The sequence below is a fragment of the Microcaecilia unicolor genome, chromosome 11, assembly GCF_901765095.1.
Source record: "Microcaecilia unicolor chromosome 11, aMicUni1.1, whole genome shotgun sequence".
Taxonomy (NCBI): domain Eukaryota; kingdom Metazoa; phylum Chordata; class Amphibia; order Gymnophiona; family Siphonopidae; genus Microcaecilia; species Microcaecilia unicolor.
The window spans coordinates 171,182,939-171,200,545 of record NC_044041.1 but is presented as its reverse complement, the minus strand read 5'-3'; the positions used below and the strand labels follow the sequence as shown (position 1 = coordinate 171,200,545).

The following is a 17,607-nucleotide window of genomic DNA, read 5'->3' as shown; positions in this document are numbered from 1 at the left end:
GCCTGCCCTGACTCTTGGATTGGACCTGACTATTCTCTGTACTGCTGCTTGCCCTGACTTGGATTGGACCTGACTATTCTCTGTACCGCTGCCTGCCCTGACTCTTGGAGTGAACCTGACAATTCTCTGTATTGCTGCCTGCCACGGCCGGCGGCTGTGTAACCCCGCTCGTATCCAGAAGTCCTGGTGGCCACCTGCACCTGGGGGCTCAACTCCCGGGGAACGGTGGTTGCTCCCCAGGTGAAGCTAGGGGTTGTCCAGCTACCTGACCGAGTACAGCGCTCCTCTCAAGTCCACCATGCTCAGTCAAGGCACAAGGGCTCACTACCGCAGTACCGCAGGAATCATAACACAGAAAGGGTATATCTTTGTCCCTTCAGATGAAGGGCACCTAGGAAGTACTGGTGACTAGACAAGGAGTCTTTAGTTTTGGTGAAGTTGGGAGGGGGGGTAAATTCTTACCCCCACTGTCAAGTGAATACATGTGGGCAGCAGAGAAATCTATAACCTGTCTGGGAACATGAGAAATCAGTGATTCACGGGCTTCAACTTGTCACTGACTCGGTTTCTCCATAGAAGAACCAGCCTTTACTTCTTCGGAGGAGGAGCCAGAAGCTTCTGGTTCATTTTTTGGGGGGAAACTTCTTCCACTTCCCTTTAAAAGGTTGATTCGGTTTTGTGTCCCTCTTCTCCAGAAGGTGCAAAATGATGGACTCGAGGCCATACAACCACTTCAGGTATTCCGCATTGGGTTTACCTGTGTCACATTGAGGAACTGGCTGCGTGGAGGGGTCCTCAGAGAACCCTTTCTTCCAGCCAAACTTAAATGATTTATCAATCCCCCTCGGTTGTTCTGTTGAGGTTGACTAGTATGTCTTACTAGCAGGTGGCCTGGCAGGAGACCTCTTCCTCTTTGTGGAGGTACAAGGTACATCTGCTTCCAATGCCAGGGTACCTTGGACTGAGTTAACTCCCAACATGTGAGCCCTGGACTTCTGATGGTCCTATTTTCCCTGCTTGGTCTCATACAACTTCTCGGCTCAGCTCACTAAAGTGAAAATGGGCTCATGCTCCTTGTCTGCTAAGTAGATTTTCAGATCAGGCATCAAGATCCTTACAAATAAGGCCTTGAATTCTGAATCCTCCAACTCCTGGGAATCGGGTTTAAAATAATAGTGCAGCTGCCTCAACTCGAACACATAGCTGCTAGGTGACTTCTTTACATTTCAATTTGTACGCTGCCTGTCGGGCCTCAAATGGGTCTTTGTATGGCCCATACATTTTAACCAGATTTGCCTTTTTATAAAATGGTATGGAGAACAAAACCTGTTGGCAGGAATCTGAGAATGTCCAGGGTAACAGGGCTATTGTGTCCTCGTCCTGACTTATCCCTAGGGTATTTTTTTCTTTTCCTTTCTGGTTCCTCATTTGTTCCTGTCTTCCCCTTCTTTCTCCCTCCATGTTCTGTCCTTGCTTCCCTTTTTCTTTTTCTAATCTAAGTATGATTGAACAGTTGTGAGTGTTGATACACTTTCCTATGCAAAATTGTAGTTCCTTTCTTACTGTGTTGATATATGTTTTTAGTCTGTAAACCGCCCAGATCTGCAAGTTAGCAAGTTTTAATAAAATATAAACTAACTATATTGACTAGTGCTGAATATCTTGATTCAGGGCTGACCAGTAGTACTATCCAATTAGTGGTGATATTCAAGCCAGTAACTTAAAACAGCCTTTTTGTTGTCCTAGTATATCTAGATAGTTATCTGGGTAGCAGACTGAATACCCTCACTAATCAGAAAACCTCTAGCTCCACCCAAGCTCCTATGAAAGACCATATTTGGATAGTGTGATAGCAATCATTTCCTCTGATTGCTATCACACTATCCAAATAGGTGATAGGTGGATAGGGCCATTGAATATTTCCTCTATTCAATGGCCCTATCCAGTTTAGTGCCACAGAATATTCCACTGACACTTATCTGGTTAGAAGCACCTGCAACTGGATAAGTGTCTTTGAATACTGACCCCATAATTTGAATGGCTATTATTATTGCCCTCAGAATTCCAGCAGTAATTCTAAAGTGCATGCAAATTATGTATTTAACATGAGCATAAAACACATGCATTAGCACAGGCAGCTTCAAGTTTTCGTATATATATTTTAATACTTTAAAGCCTTAAGTTTTTTCATTAAATTAAATTAATATGCTCTTACTCATCATTCTGTGCCTGTCTATTTGTCTTTTCACAGATAAGCAAGAAATATGGCCCAGTATACACACTTTATTTCGGCTCAAAGCCAAATTTGGTTTTGTGCGGATATGAGACCGTAAAAGAGGCTCTGATCAACCAAGCAGATCAATTTAGCGGAAGAGGTCCTTATCCAGTCTTTGATACTTACATCAAAGGAAATGGTAAGACCGTGGGACAGATCATCTACTACTACTACTTATCATTTCTATAGCGCTACTAGACGTACGCAGCTCTGCTAGTCTATATAAGAATGTAATCATATAAGGTGTGTCACACTGGGTCAGGTCCATCGAGCCCAGTGGCCAATTCAGGTCATAGGTACCTGGTAAGATCCCAAGGAGTAGATTCATTCCATTCCTTATTCATATCCACAAATAAGTGGTGGCTTTCCCAAAACTTTCCTAATAATGATTTATAATGTATCTGTTTTATCCAGCTGGCTTAGATTAATTCTCTGTAGGAACCTTGCTGGCTAGATGTTATTTTTTTTAACTGTTTATTCAAAGTCTTCACAGAAAGATATTACCTTATTTTCGTTTTCTGTATTTATTAACACAGCTACCACACTACTTTATCCTAAACTAAAAATAAAGTTCATTTTTCCTACCTTTGTTGTCTGGCCATTTACTGTTTCTAATTGTGTTGGTCCAAGTCTCTTATTTCTTCTTTCCTTGATCTTAACTCTCTCTCCCCTTTCCATTCAGCGTCTACCCCCCCTCTCTCCCTTTTCCATCCAGCGTCTACCCCCCTCTCTCTCCCCTTTCCATCCAGCGTCTATTTTCTTCATCCATGTGAAGTTTTTCCCATCTTCCTTTTCCCTCATCTCCGTCAGTCAGTATGCATCTCCTTCCTCTTGCTTCCCTCCCCTCCATCCATATGCATCTCCTTCCTCTCTTCCCCTTTTCTCTCTTCCCCTTTCCTCCATCCATATGCATCTCCTTCCTCTCTTCCCTTTTCCTCCATCCATGTCCAGCATTTTTCCTCTACCTCCTCCATCTATGTACAGCATTTCTCCTCTCTCTCCGCCCCTCCATCCATGTTCATATCACTTCCCTCCCCTCCATCCATGTCCAGCATTTCCCCTCTCTTCCCTCCATTCATGTGCATCTCCTCCTCTTGTCTTCCCTCCCCTCCATCCATGTCCAGCATTTCTCCTCTCCCCTCTCCTCCATGTGCATCTGCTTTCTGTCTTTCCTCCACTCAGAGGAGGAAAGACATGACTAGTGACTTAAACCAGGGTTCATGAGGTGCCAATTTATGACAGAAAAGTGGGCCTCTTGGCTTCATAGGAGGTATGCGTGAGGTGGGGATGGTGCTGGGCAGACTTAAACGGTTTGTGCAAGAGCCAGTGGTGGGAGGTGGGACTGGTGGTTGGGAGGCAGGGATAGTGCTGGGCAGACTTATACGGTCTGTGCCAGAACTGGTGGTGGGACGCGGGGCTGGTGGTTGGGAGGCGGGGATAGTGATGGGCAGACTTATACTGTCTGTGCCCTGAAAAGGACAGGTACAAATCAAGGTAAGGTATACACAAAAAATAGCACATATGAGTTTATCTTGTTGGGCAGACTGGATGGACCGTGCAGGTCTTTTTCTGCCGTCATCTACTATGTTACTATGTTACAGAAAACATGACAGTAAACACAAATCTTAAAAACAACAGGGTATCCGTACCTCCCCAAGTAATCTTGGCCTAGATACATTCATGTATACCATCATAAATAGCTCAGACTAAATAAGCTTTCACTGTAGCATATTGTAGGAATGTAGGAATGGGCCCCATATATTCTCATACTGGAGGCCCTTCCCATATACCTCAGAGGTCAGTCTCTCAATGGCTACTACTTCATGTGCCTGCACTTTCCAGGGTGCTATTAAAAGTGTGCCTTTCCATGTACTAGCAACCATAAACTGAGCAGCCATCAGCAACTGTCCAATCACACTATGATGCTTGAAAAATAAATGAACTGGGAACTTGAGCATTGATATAATCTCTTCCTCAACCTGCCTCCAAATATTGACACACAGCAATACTGCTACCACATGCAAAAAAAGTGCCAACCCTTCCGCAACCTTACCAGCACAATGGTGAAAATAGAGTTGATCCTAGTATGTTGTAAGTTCTGTGCTACAACCTCACCATGAGTTCAACTTTTTTCAAACATATGGAAGACCTATGTGCTGTTCACCATATCCTAACCCATCTCACCCATTCAAATCCATCCCTAAGTCATTATTCCAGGTCTGTATCAGAGCCCATAGCATCTCCGTGCCATATCTCATGTTCATTAAACTCCTATATAACCAAGACTCCCTGGGGTCTAAAATCACCAAGTCAATCTTGCTTGGCTTTCATGAAGAACCACTTCTAACTGCATTATTTGATAATCTGTCTAAAGTGAAAATAAACATCTTGTGAGGAGTTGAGCAAATGTTTTCCAAAGTTCATCAAAAAAAACCTACCACTTAAACTTCAAACCCTTAACCTGTTATCCCCTTATCTCTAGTAAGAATGTGTTTAGAAAGCACTTCAAAAATGCGTAATCCACCGTCCACACCCATAGGGTGTGTGGCAGTAAAGGACTGCTTCTACCAATCTTTCTCACCTCAGGAGCTGAGACCAGCATAAACAACAGTGTGTACAGAGCTGTGGTAGAGGCCTGCACGCTCTCCAGGGGAAACAAAGTGACATGCAAGCTGATCTAACCCAATCATGTAGACACAATAGCCTACTAGCCAGACATACCCCCTGGACCTTATGGAAAAGCAGTATCTCCAGCCGTATTCATGGCATCTTCCTTCACTGTACAAACTTGTTCTCTCCTCACACAGACATATCAGACTCATTTAATCCAATAATAGAGGAGGGCCTTGGAAAAATCCTGAGAGACCTTCAACCAACCACCTGCCCTCTAGGCCCCTACCCATTAAAGATAATATAGCAGGCAAGCAGGGGCCTCATATAAAGGGCCACAAAAATCTGGACTCCTCTCCTTTTAATGGGCAACTGCCAACAGCATTAAAAAGGGCAGTAGTGTATACTCTTCTAAAGAAGAACAACTTTGACTAGGACAAGCTTGAGAGTTACCAGCAAGTATCTAACATCCCATTTCCTGAAAAACATACCCCCAATATTGAAAACTATTTAACCGACCAGGAATGGCTCCTGGCCATTTAAATAAAGTTTAAGTGTCTAAACGCGGATATTCAGCGGGAGATAACTGGTTATCTCCCGCTGAATATAGCCACTAACTGGCTATGGGGCTCATTTTCAAAGCACTTAGAAATTGTAGCATTTCTCAATTATTTTCCACAGTACTTGCATAATACCAAATGTACTTGATTTCTGCTTCCAACTCCTGCATGGACAGACAGAGTGCAGCAATAAAAACACAAACTTCCTCTGCTCTTCAGGAGATTTATTTTTAGTTATTTATTAGGATTTATTTACCACCTTTTTGAAGGAATTCACTCAAGGCGGTATACAATAAGAATAAATCAAACATGAGCAATAGACAATTACAGCAGCAAAAATATTCGCATAACAATGCAAAGTATGCCATAGTATACTACTTACAATATCAACACAATATTTAATAGAACATTATAATTGACAGTGTAGGGTTTAAGCAAAGATGGAACATATAGATAGGTAAGAGAGTAAGAGGAGTTAGAAAGTAAGGTGACTAATTTAAAGAAAGTTGCACATGAGGTCAGAGAGATGGTTAACATATAGACAGGTAAGAGGAGTTAGAGAATAAGGTGACTAATATACAAATAAACATGTGGTACTAAAAAAGACTGATCCTGAATAAATATATAATAGAAACTTTAAAACCTGTGTTAAAAGCTGGTTAAAACAGCAAACTTGTTATGATAACCGGTTATTTAAAAACAGTTAAAATTAATGTTTAAATTTTAAAAATGGGTCATGAATGAAAAAGGGTGCACTGTATCAAGCAGGCAAGAAATGGCGCCAAAAAACAGTGGCCAGAGATGCCGTGACATTCAAGAGTAAAAACACCTTAAAGTGCTTCTATAAAACCCCTTAACATGGAAAAGAAACCTCTAAAAAAATGATAAAATATGGTGTGCTTAACGGTATGCAGCCTCTCAAAACAGCTATCAACGCGCAAACAGCTTGATGACCCACTCATTTAAATGCCTAACATGAATGATGTATGAGTTCATGAATAAAAATGAGATCCTGGTCATGAAAGGCTGGGCTATCGAGATGGCTATGCTGTACCTGTGATAACCGGTTAAAAATCTATCCGGTTAAAGTCAACTGGAATAACTAGCTGGTTAAGATAAAAACCAGTTAAAAGCAATTGTGCAAAAAAGGTAAAAAGTTATATATGTAAAAGAGATGATGGTGGTGTCTTTTTTTAACGTGTCTATAAAAAGTAACACCATGATAAAATGTGAATGAAAAAAACTGGATAACAATATGTGCATCCAGGTAAGCATATTAAAGAAAGGGTTTGTAATCTATCTCTGAATTGAGACCCTGGGGTACTAGGGTTCTCATGTGGAAAATGGCTATTTATTCTTCTTGTAGAAGGTGCTTATCAGTGTTGTCTGTCACCTCTCCAAAATGTACGAAGGGCTTTGAAAACAAAAAACCTCAAGTCTTGAATTGTATGATTCTGTGCATTCCATTGATCTACTAGCAATGCTGTAGTAATGATGAGTCTTATTCAACTCCTGTATTCTATTATGCAAGTTTTGATAGCTCTTTTGGTTTTCTCTACATACCTTTGAACATTCTCTCTCAGGCTGGAAGTCAGTTTGTCACCCAAATATATACAATCATAAATTGTTCTCTGCCAATCTGGTTGGTTACCTGGAATATAGACTGGCATTAGGAGAGACTTCAGCATTACAATGGACCCTTGTAAACCTCTTAAGAATAGAGGCAAAGATCATGACACTGGGGGGAGGGTGAATTTTTTTGACTCAGCACCTAGAGGTATTAGACATTTGGTGCATCCTGCCAGGGCCGGCCCTAGGGTTTCTAGCGCCCTCCTGCAGTCTATTAGTCGGCGCCCCTACCCATCCAGGGGCAGGATCACTATGGCTCTGCCCCCACAGTAGACACACCCCTTTTACCAGCCATGGCGTCATTGAAAATATTACACCAGTATAGAAGAAAAATAACTTAGCACACAGACCAGGAATTCGGAGAACAGACAGTTTTGCCAACTCTGAAAAACAATGTGTTATCAAAATTTCAGAATCTAACAAACAGATCCTTATTCAGACACTTGGCCTTGCAGTCACACATGTAGAACAGAGATAGCCCCTCTTCAAATTCTTCAAAAATTAACCTGAAATCCTAAGAAGTTAGACTCTGCATGCAGCACAATAGCCTTCCCATCCAGCACAGCTTAGGATCTAGCTAGGGCAGACTTAATCAGCATAACATATTCTACAATCTGAGTTGGACAGACTAACAGGAGTTACTGAAGTGGGAATGAGAGATAGGAGAGTTGCTGTGTTGGCAGGGGGGGGGGGGTGGAAAAGGGTGGGTCAGGTGCAGCACTAAATAGCAGTCTCTGACAAAACAAGGGTCCAGGCTCTGCTGTGCTGTCTCTGAGCCCTCTGGGCTGGATTCCAGTTCCTGGTTTCACTCATCCTTATGACCATGATTACACTTTCTATTTCAATGCTCGTAAGGTCTATGTGAGACTGGACTATCTTCTTATTGATAAGAGCTTTTTTTCAAAGGTGCAGGATGTAGAGATTCATTCTTCTACAGTCTCAGACCATGCTCCATTGGGTTGTAAATGAGGCTCACCTCAGGGCAGAAGGATACCTCCTGGGGCTTGGCATCTCATTTGTAAAATGATCCAGGTTTTAGAATACTCTTGAGTGCTAAATGATTAAAATATCATGCACCCCAGATGTTGAACCAGTTGGTTTCTGGAACACCTCTAAGGCAATGCTGTGGGGGTCACATCATCTCCTATATGTCCCATAAAAAAAAAGAAAGAGAGAAGGAATTATTGCACCTCACCAAGCAACTCCAACAGTTTTGGAAATTCCACATTAAAGATTTAGATGCCTCCTCCAGAGTGGCATATCAGTAAGTTAGGGAAAAAATAAAAGATCTAAATAAAAGGGTAGAGAAGTCTCTGTATTACCAGAGATAGAAACTGTTCCAATGGGCTGGAAAGATGGGTAAGATGCTGGCTAATCTAGTGTGTCCTCCCAAAAGAAACAGATAATTATAGCTATTAAGAACATAAAAGGTACAAAATTTGATAACGCTGAGCAGATATTGGAGCAATTCATCCTTTTTTACAAGGCTCTGTATGAAAAGCGGGACATAGATTGCCATGATCTTACACAGTATTTTCAGGGCCTGTCCTTACCACAGTTTACTGAAGAGCAAATGAGGAGCTTAAACACCCCATTTAAGGAAGCAAAATTGCTTATCAGCATTAGGGCCCTTGAACTTACAAAGGCACAGGGCCCAGACGGTTTTGGTCCAGAATTTTATAAGATTCTCCAAGATTTGGTGGTCAAGCCCCTCAGAGATATGTATAGTGAGTTGGCTGGTGAGGCAGAAGGAGTGCCCATGTGGTATTACTTCCTAAGATGAAAGACCCAGAGCAGGTTAGTTCTTACAGGCCTATATCCCTCCTAAATCAGGATATGAAATTGATGGCAGCAATCTTGGCGAGAAGACTCAATACATTTCTGCCCATTATTATACACTCTGACCAGATGGGGTTTGTCCTCGGCACTTACACCTCTTTGAATTTGATGAAAGTTATGGGAGTGCTGCATGAACATAGGGGGAAAGGTGGTACATCAGCAATTGTGGGGCTAGACAGAGAGAAGGTATTTGATAGTATATCCTGGGAGTATCTATGTTGGGTTATGGAGTGGTATGGTGGGCAGCTTTTTGGGTTGGGTCAGAGTGCTGCATACCAAGGCATGTGTCACTTTTTGGTTAATGCCTTAAGATATCGTCATGAACTCCAATTTCATGGAAGTGATGGGTAAAGTTGCAAAATAGGCTACCTGGGGTGTCTCCTTTGCTATTATTGGAGGGAAATTCCAATTTTCTCCCAGAGTAGGGCAGATCAGTGTTCAGGGATTGGGTGGATAAGGGGTGTGTGTCACTGGAACTTTTTCTCAAATACAAGCAAAATGAAGTTTACCCACTCAGTACCTTTTTTCTTATTTTCAAGTCACACTATTGGGAAACACTGAATGAATAGCAAATAGGGCATGGGGAAAATGGATCAACATTTTTCCAAAACACCAGCCTCACTTAACAAGTTGTCCTATTGGTATAAACTTATCAATCCCTTTTCAAGATATCAGGGATGACTTAGTTAAGGGAAAAGCTGGCTAAGAGACCTATCCAAAACCTTTACTGAGCATCAGTTCTTAGTGCTCTTTGGCACACTTAAGGGCCCTTTTACAAAGCCACGGGAGGTCTAACTTGCAGGTAGTGCATGCCAAATCAGCACTACTGCTGGGGTAACGTGTGCCCCTGGTGATAATTCTGAGTTTGGCGCATGCCAAATCCCACGGTTGAAAATATTTTTCTATTTTCTACTGCAGGGGGGGGGGCCCAGCGGTAACCAGCAGTGCAGCCATGTGTTCTGACTTGGTTTTACAGCCTGTCTCACTAACACCGACTACTTAGTATTTACTGTGGATTCTTTTGGATTCGTATTAGGTGAATTAGACTTTTATTAGAGGTTCTAAAATACACAATGATTAAGATATATACACAATGATTAGCTATATAACTAAAAAGAAACAATAGCTAAAAACAATCATTATATCACTGGTCCTTACATTCAAGCAATGCTAGGAGTTTCTAGACCAGGAAAAGAAGCAATAATACACTATACATACATCATCAGTGGTCCTTAATCTTTACATCCAGGCTCTTTACATCAGCTGAGAGAAGCCCCTTTTTCAGCGAAGCCGGAGTCTCATGACCAGGAGTCTGGTTCTATGCAATGCGTCCATCCATAGATGAGCTTCCAGCTTCACTGTAAGAGGCCCTCCTTTTTTATTAGGCTTAGAACTCATGTTCAGAGCTAAGGAAAATTACAGAATGCTTGAGAATTTTTCTGTTTTGGTAAGCCATACTGTGGGAATGTGGTCACATGTTTCTCAGTCCAGGTGGCCAGTCTGAACTTGAAACAGGCTCCACTTCTCCCTTCACATACCAAATTTATTAGAGCTTCTTCACATAAACAGAATTCAAAAATACAGATCCCAAGTGCACTTGTCAGTCAAGGCAGAGTTGAAAAACAATCTTTAAAATTCACTTCTATTACACCATGTTGGCTTGTGCTGCATGGTTACCACGCGGGTAGCGTGTGAGCCCTTGCTGCTAAGTCAATGGTTGGCGGTAAGGGCTCAGGCCATAAATAGGTGCGTGCTAGTTTTAATTTTTACGCATGCTCATTTCTCAGCCCATTAAAATTGGCCTTTGGGGAAAAGGACCATGCTAGTCTCTGTCTGCTGTCTGTTACTATGTTGATATATGAAATCCCTGCATGGTTTTTTTAATCCGTGTTTTGTACCTGCAAAGTATATTGAGGATTATATCTCGCACTGCACTAGTCTGCTGTAGGATATTCAAAGGGAAACTCAATAGACTTATGTTTCTAAAAATGCCCTATTATATGCACCCAGAGGTCTTTTATATTTAGTACATATAAGTATTTACAAAGAATATAGATGATGCAGCCTAACATAGCTAGAGTCCATAGCAGGGAAGAAACACCTAGGAAAGCATGTGGGCAGCCAGAACAAAGAGGCAAGGAGAAAGACCAGAAAAAAAATCTGCAGATCAATGTTACTTGAATAGCAATGGGTTTTAATTTATTAATTTGACACACATATCACTCTTTTCCATGGTCCAAAACTATCCACAGTGGTATTCAGAACTATAAAAACAGTAATATATAGCAAACTAAAATGAAGTCTAAACTAAAACACATAAGAATCTGACATATACTACCTCTTCCACCTCCTTGCATCACATAGCTATTTTTTGTTCTATTTTAGTGTTCTTTTTTATTTTTTTTTTTTGCTGGTTTGTGCTGATTTTTTTTTTCACTGCGGCTAATGGAGATTAGCAGTGGAAAAAATAATCAGCATAAACTAGCAAAAGAAAAGAACAAATTCTCCCTTCATCTACAACTATTGCTAAGCATGGAGTCAGGCAGGATGTATCCATATGGTGGCCCCTAAACTGAAACATTTAAGACCCCTTCCTTTGATAAAGTAGAGCGTAAAGTTCATGTTTAATAGTTTCTGTGACAAGGAAGCATGAGGCCCTAAACTGTAGCTTGTCTTGCTTATACATAAATCCAGCCTTTCCTGGAGTAAGATTAGGCTTGCTTGCACTGTTTTCTATCTAAATAACAAATTCTATCTTTTTAGACAAATTTAGAAGTCTATATTGTGGGCCCTCCCTAGTCCCGCCCAAAACATGCCCAGACCATACCCCCTTGCCATATAGACATACTGCAGTATTAGATATCCAAATCATGCCTTTGCAAAATTGGGATTAGAACATCCAAATTTTCCAAATGTCCAAGTTTATTAAAGTTTTACAACCCCACTCTATGGGAGTGCCTTCAGAGTGGCTTACAGTCTAAAATAGAAGAAAACAGAAAGCAATGAGTAGAAATGACAAGGATAGTAAGGGCAGAAGGGAAGGAACTACAATATCATACAGGATAGAGGGTGGGGAAAAACACTAGGAATGCTAGAAATGTCTCTAAGACTCCATCTTAAGGCTTGCTGGTAATAGTATCAGAAATTCTAGAAGGCACGGCAGGGCCTAGTTTAGTCTTAGGAAAAACATTTTAAAAAGAGAGAAGCAAGCTTTATTAGCTAGTTTCCATATTGCACAGCCCTTTTCCCCATAGTTTAAACTGAAACTTTCTCTAGAGGTAGAAAGTAAAACTTAACAGCCAAGAGTATTAAAAAGGATAGTAGCAAGGCTCAAACTTTGTCCTAAAAGAAAATTATTTTCTGTTGTTTGCCTAGCACTGCTACTGACCTGATTTAGGTGTTAATTAAGGTGTGAAGAAGTAGAATTGTTGCAAAGGTTACTAAGGGCAATCTGATTACTGGGTTAGCTTCAAAGAGTCTGTTTGAAGCAGCACCCTTAGAATCCAAAGTACATAAAGAGGAAAGGTCCCACTTAACTTTATTTCTGAGAAGTTCTGAGAGAAAAGGACATTTCTCTAGGTAAATGACATTATTTTTTGCTCTGTGCTTGGTAACTTAAAAATTGGGTTTAAAAGAGGAATTATAGTTTATTTTTTATTTTATTTTATTGCATTTCTACCCCACATTTTCCCACCGACTTGCAGCTTCAATGTGCCTTATTTGGTAAAATGGGGTGGTTACAATGTGTTGTATGCAGTTAGTAGTTCAAGGGGGAACGGCAAGAGTCTGAGGGAGGTCTCTTATTGAAGTGTTCCTTAGAATAATCTGAGGGAGGTCTCTCATTGAAGTGTTCCTTAGAATAATTACCTTGGGATGTTTCAATGTGGTGGGATGTTATATGATAGGGGTTAGCTAGGGAGAAAGGTAGGATCAAAGCAAGTTGAAGTGGTTGTGCCTTGAGCTTGAACCCATTCTTTTTCCTTATGTTCGGTTGGTTGGTTGGATCCATTCAGTTTTCTGTGTGGTTACGTTGGTTTATTGAAAAATAAAGTTGGAATTTTTTTTAAAAAGAAGTAAACTTTATTAACTAGTCTCCATACCCTTTTGCCAACAGTTTTCAAACTTGAATTTTCTGCCACAGAATTAACAGATCGACTCTAGAAGGCACAGCAGGGTCTAGTTAAGTCTTTAGGGGTCTGTGCTGGGACCACTGCTTTTTAATATATTTATAAATGATCTAAAGATGGGAGTAACTAGTGAGGTAATTAAATTTGCTGATGACACAAAGTTACTTAAAGTTGTTAAATCGCAAGAGGATTGTGAAAAATTACAAGAGGACCTCACAAAACTGGGAGATTGGGCATCTAAATGGCAGATGACATTTAATGTGAGCAAGTGAAAAGTGATGCATGTGGGAAAGAGAAACCCGAACAATAGCTATGTGATGCAAGTTTGCACATTAGGAATCACCGACCAGGAAAGCACTCTAGGTGTCATCGTTGATGATATGTTGAAACCTTCTGCTCAGTGTGCAGCAGTGGCTAAAAAGCAAATAGAATGTTAGGTATTATTAGGAAAGGAATGGAAAACAAAAATGAGGAAGTTATAGTGCATTTGTATCGCTCCATGGTGCGACCGCACCTCAAATATTGTGAGCAGTTCTGGTCACTGCATCTCAAAAAAGTTGAATTAGAAAAGGTACAGAGAAGGGTGACAAAAACAATAAAGGGGATGGGACAACTTCCCTATGAGGAAAGGGTAAAGCAGCTAGGGCTCTTCAACTTAGAAAAAAGATGGCCGAGGGGAGATATGATAGAGGTCTATAAAATAATGAGTGGAATGGAACAGGTAGACATGAATCGCTTGTTTATTTTTTCCAAGCATACTAGGACTAGGGGGCACGCAATGAAGCTACATAGTAGTAAATTTAAAACAAATCAGAGAAAATATTTCTTCACTCAATGTGTAACTCTGGAATTGGTTGCCAGAGAATGTGGTAAAAGCAGTTAGCTTAGCAGGCTTTAAAAAAGGTTTGGATAGCTTCCTAAAAGAAAAGTCCATACACCTTTATTAAGATGGATTTGGGGGAAATCCACTGCTTATTTGTAGGATACGTAGTATAAAATGGATTGTACTGTTTTGTGATCTTGCCAGGTACTTGTAACCTGGATTGGCCAATGTTGGAAACAGGATGCTGGGCTTGATGGACCTTTGGTCTGTCCCAGTATGGCTACACTTATGTTCTTACGATATTAATTAAAAGCGTCGGTGAATGAGTCTTAAGATCAGTCTTAAACTTATCCAAAGAAAACTGTGAACAAAGTGAGACTGTCCACGAACACACAAGCCACACAATCTTCTCTGTCCAAGGTCCTCAATTGTGAAACTCCCACCCAATTTCACTGTAACTGGGCACAACTAGCTGTTTCTGTTGTGCTAACTTGAGAGTTCTGGCTGGGCTGAAAGGAGTGAGAAGATGTAGAAAGGTACACCAGTCATCAGGATCTTGAATACTAAAAGTAAGTTCTTATAGGTTATACGGTGGGTGATTGGGGGCCAGTGTGCATCTTTAAGGTGAGAGGTAATAATGATCATACTTCCATGAGTTGGAAATTTGATGGATTGTGATGCTCTGGTTGGTCTGTAATCGACAAAGTTCTTTTGTCTTCAGTCGTTTGTAAAGGGAGTTACAATAGATTTATTGTGTAATAACCATAGAATGAACCAATATATTGAGAGCAGATGGGAAGATTAATGAATGGATTGAACGAATCCATGCAATATGGATGTCTAATGCCAGTTTTCAGACATCCAAAACAAGAATAGAGCTTCTAAAATAACCGCCAAAGTGCACTAGTTTTATGCCAATTTTTTTCCTTTGTTTTATTAGTTTTATACTTTATAATTATTTTGTTGAACTCCACCTAGATGTCTGATAACAATTGAAAAGGGCATACATGAAAAGATTCCCTAGAGCAAGGTGGGTATGGGTGGAAGTTTGGAAATTTTTAGGGCAGCATGTCAATTAAAATTTTAATCACTATTAATCGTGCAATTAAAGGTGGAGCATAGCCAGCAGTCCATGGTAGGGGGATAGGGACACTGGAGAGGGGCTTGGTGGGCCATGCATTTCCTCTCCCTCCCTTCACTACATTAGGTATCATACCTTTGCTGGTGGGGATGCCGAAGCCCCACCAGTAGAAGAAATCCAGTGGAAGTGGAGCGTGGAAGTCTGTGGGGTGCCTCCAGCTGCTGATGCCTGCACTTCCTGAGCATACTCAGTTCATGAATTAACTGAGTAAGCTAGGGGAGTGCAAGCATTGGTGACTGGAGGCATGCCACTGACTTGAAGAAGGGATGACTCAGGGAGTGGATTTCTTCAGTTAGTGGGGCAGTTTTGGAGGAGGCCTGAGCCCAAGGTGGGGGACCCAGGTCGCCACGAACCCGACTCCCCCATCTGTGCCACTGATTAAAGGCCCTATATCTTTCTCGCTCCTGCCTCCAGGTCCCACTTTCTCTTCCTCCCTCCTCTCTACCCCCAGTGCTCCCCCCCACCCCACCCCGCATATGGCCACGCGGTAAGTAAAATCATACCACAAAGCCTTGCCTTTTTTAGGCTTTTTTATTTGCTGTGGTAAAAAGGGCCTCAGTGCACGGCAAAAATGGTCCCCACCACTAGCACAGGGCCTTTTTTTTACAACAGTTTGGTAAAAGGACCCCCTTTATTAATGGCCATTTGCTTCTGTTGCCATTAATACATGGCCATTTCTCAAAAATTACCACCGCCACCTATTTTGTAGGCAATAACTTCCACATTATCCGTGTGCTAACCAGTGAGCACTTGGGTAATGTAGATGCACTAACTGGTTAGCGCAGGAATGTTTACGCTCCGTCCCTGACACATCCCATTAAAAAAAAGTACAAAAAATGATTTAGCGCACCCAAATGCAAAAACTAATGTGTGATACTTCAGTGCATCCTATATTAGTCCATTTTTTGATGCATTAAGAGGCTCTTTTGCTAAAAGATTGGCATACGTCAACAGGTTTGATGAGCGCCAATCTGGATTTATCACCAGGCCACCTTAGGAGCCTGGCAGTCGTTTCCACCCCCAGCGCATGCCGTTTCATGTGCTACAAAAATATTTTCTATTTTAGTAGTGGTGGGGCTTAACCGGTCATAATCGGGCAGCGCTATGCCCTGCCCGATTACCACCAGGTTAGCATGGGAGCCCTTACCACCACCTCAGTGGGTGGCGGTAAAGGCTGCCCCCCCCCAAAAAAAAAAATTGGCCAAGCGGTAAGTGGTTCACTTAGCGCACAGCCATTTCCTTTAGACAAAAAAAAGACAGCCTTTTACCTGCTGCGGTAAAAGGAGGGCTCAGCATGTGTCAAAAACACACGCTGATGCTAGAGCAGGCCCCCTTTTACCGCAGCTCAGAAAAAGGGTCCTGAAGTGCACGTTAGCACCTAATACAGCTTAGTAAAAGGGCCCCTTGAATTGTAAGCTATCCAGACAAATACTTACTGTACCTGAATGTAACTCACCTTGAGCTACTACTGAAAAAGGTGTGAGCAAAATCTGAATAAATAAATAGCATCTCTAAATTCAATTTTACCTCTATTTCTGAGCTCTCTCTTTTGTGTAGTTACTTTTTATATGATTTAATTCTCCCCTCAATAGTAACCACTATTGTAATTTATAAATGCTTATATTGAATAGAATGAATGGATAGTATGAGTGATGGAGGAAAAAATTTGATATGATACAAATAATGGGAGATTGTTAACATATTTATATATTTTTAACATGTTAACAATCTCCCATTATTTGTATCATATCAAATTTTTTCCTCCATCACTCATACTATCCATTCACTCTATTCAATATAAGCATTTATAAATTACAATAGTGGTTACTATTGAGGGGAGAAATAAATTCAATTTTAGGGGCAAGTAGCCAAAACTGAAGTTGTCTGTGGTGCACAGTCAGGGGAGCAGAACTGTACTCAACAGATTAGATGACCAGCCTCATTCAGTGTCGACTAAAACGCATGGAGCTTGTATTCAGGAAGACAAACAAGTAGGGAGTTTGGGAATATCTGTGTGTGAATGGATTGTGGTCTTTCTCCTCATTATCATGGGCCTGTCACAGCCAATGCAGAGCAAGCCCATCTTTTTTGGATGGTCCTCCGTAGCTTTGGTAACCAGGTTTCCTAACCAGGTTTCCTTGGTCATTTACTTCTTTCAGATGTGGCTTTCAGTAATGGGGAAAAATGGAAGGCACTTCGTAGATTTGCTCTGCAGACCATGAGAAACTTTGGAGTGGGGAAAAGGAGCATTGAAGAGAGGATCCAAGAGGAGAATCAGTTCCTAATGAAAGTGATCAGAAATACCAACAGTAAGTACTCTTTTATGCATTTATTTATGGCTTTCAATTAATCTTGCAACCTAGCCTTTTACATGCTCCTATTTCTTTCAATAGGTATAGAAGAATCTACTTGCTTAAAAGTGTAAATTACAACCTGGTTTGATACTAAAGAATAAGACAGCTAAATTCTTCTTATATAGACCTCAGATTGGGAACTAAGCAAACAGTCCATTCAAATGTCGCTTAGGAAATTCCCCACTTCGTCACTGGTCCATGTATGGTTTTTCAAAGTATCTATTCTCACATATTGTTTATTTGACTTTT

At 41.1% G+C, this 17,607-nt stretch overlaps 1 protein-coding gene across 2 annotated transcripts in view; it reads left to right on the top strand.

Moving 5' to 3' along the window:
* Window positions 1-17,607, top strand: part of LOC115481127 (cytochrome P450 2F2-like) — a 107,962-nt gene that overhangs the window by 58,479 nt on the left and 31,876 nt on the right. For both annotated transcript variants that reach the window (XM_030220158.1, XM_030220159.1), the window contains exons 3-4: window positions 2,252-2,414; window positions 17,164-17,313. In XM_030220158.1, coding sequence (XP_030076018.1) covers window positions 2,252-2,414; window positions 17,164-17,313 — 313 coding nt within the window. The remainder of the gene's footprint in view (window positions 1-2,251; window positions 2,415-17,163; window positions 17,314-17,607) is intronic.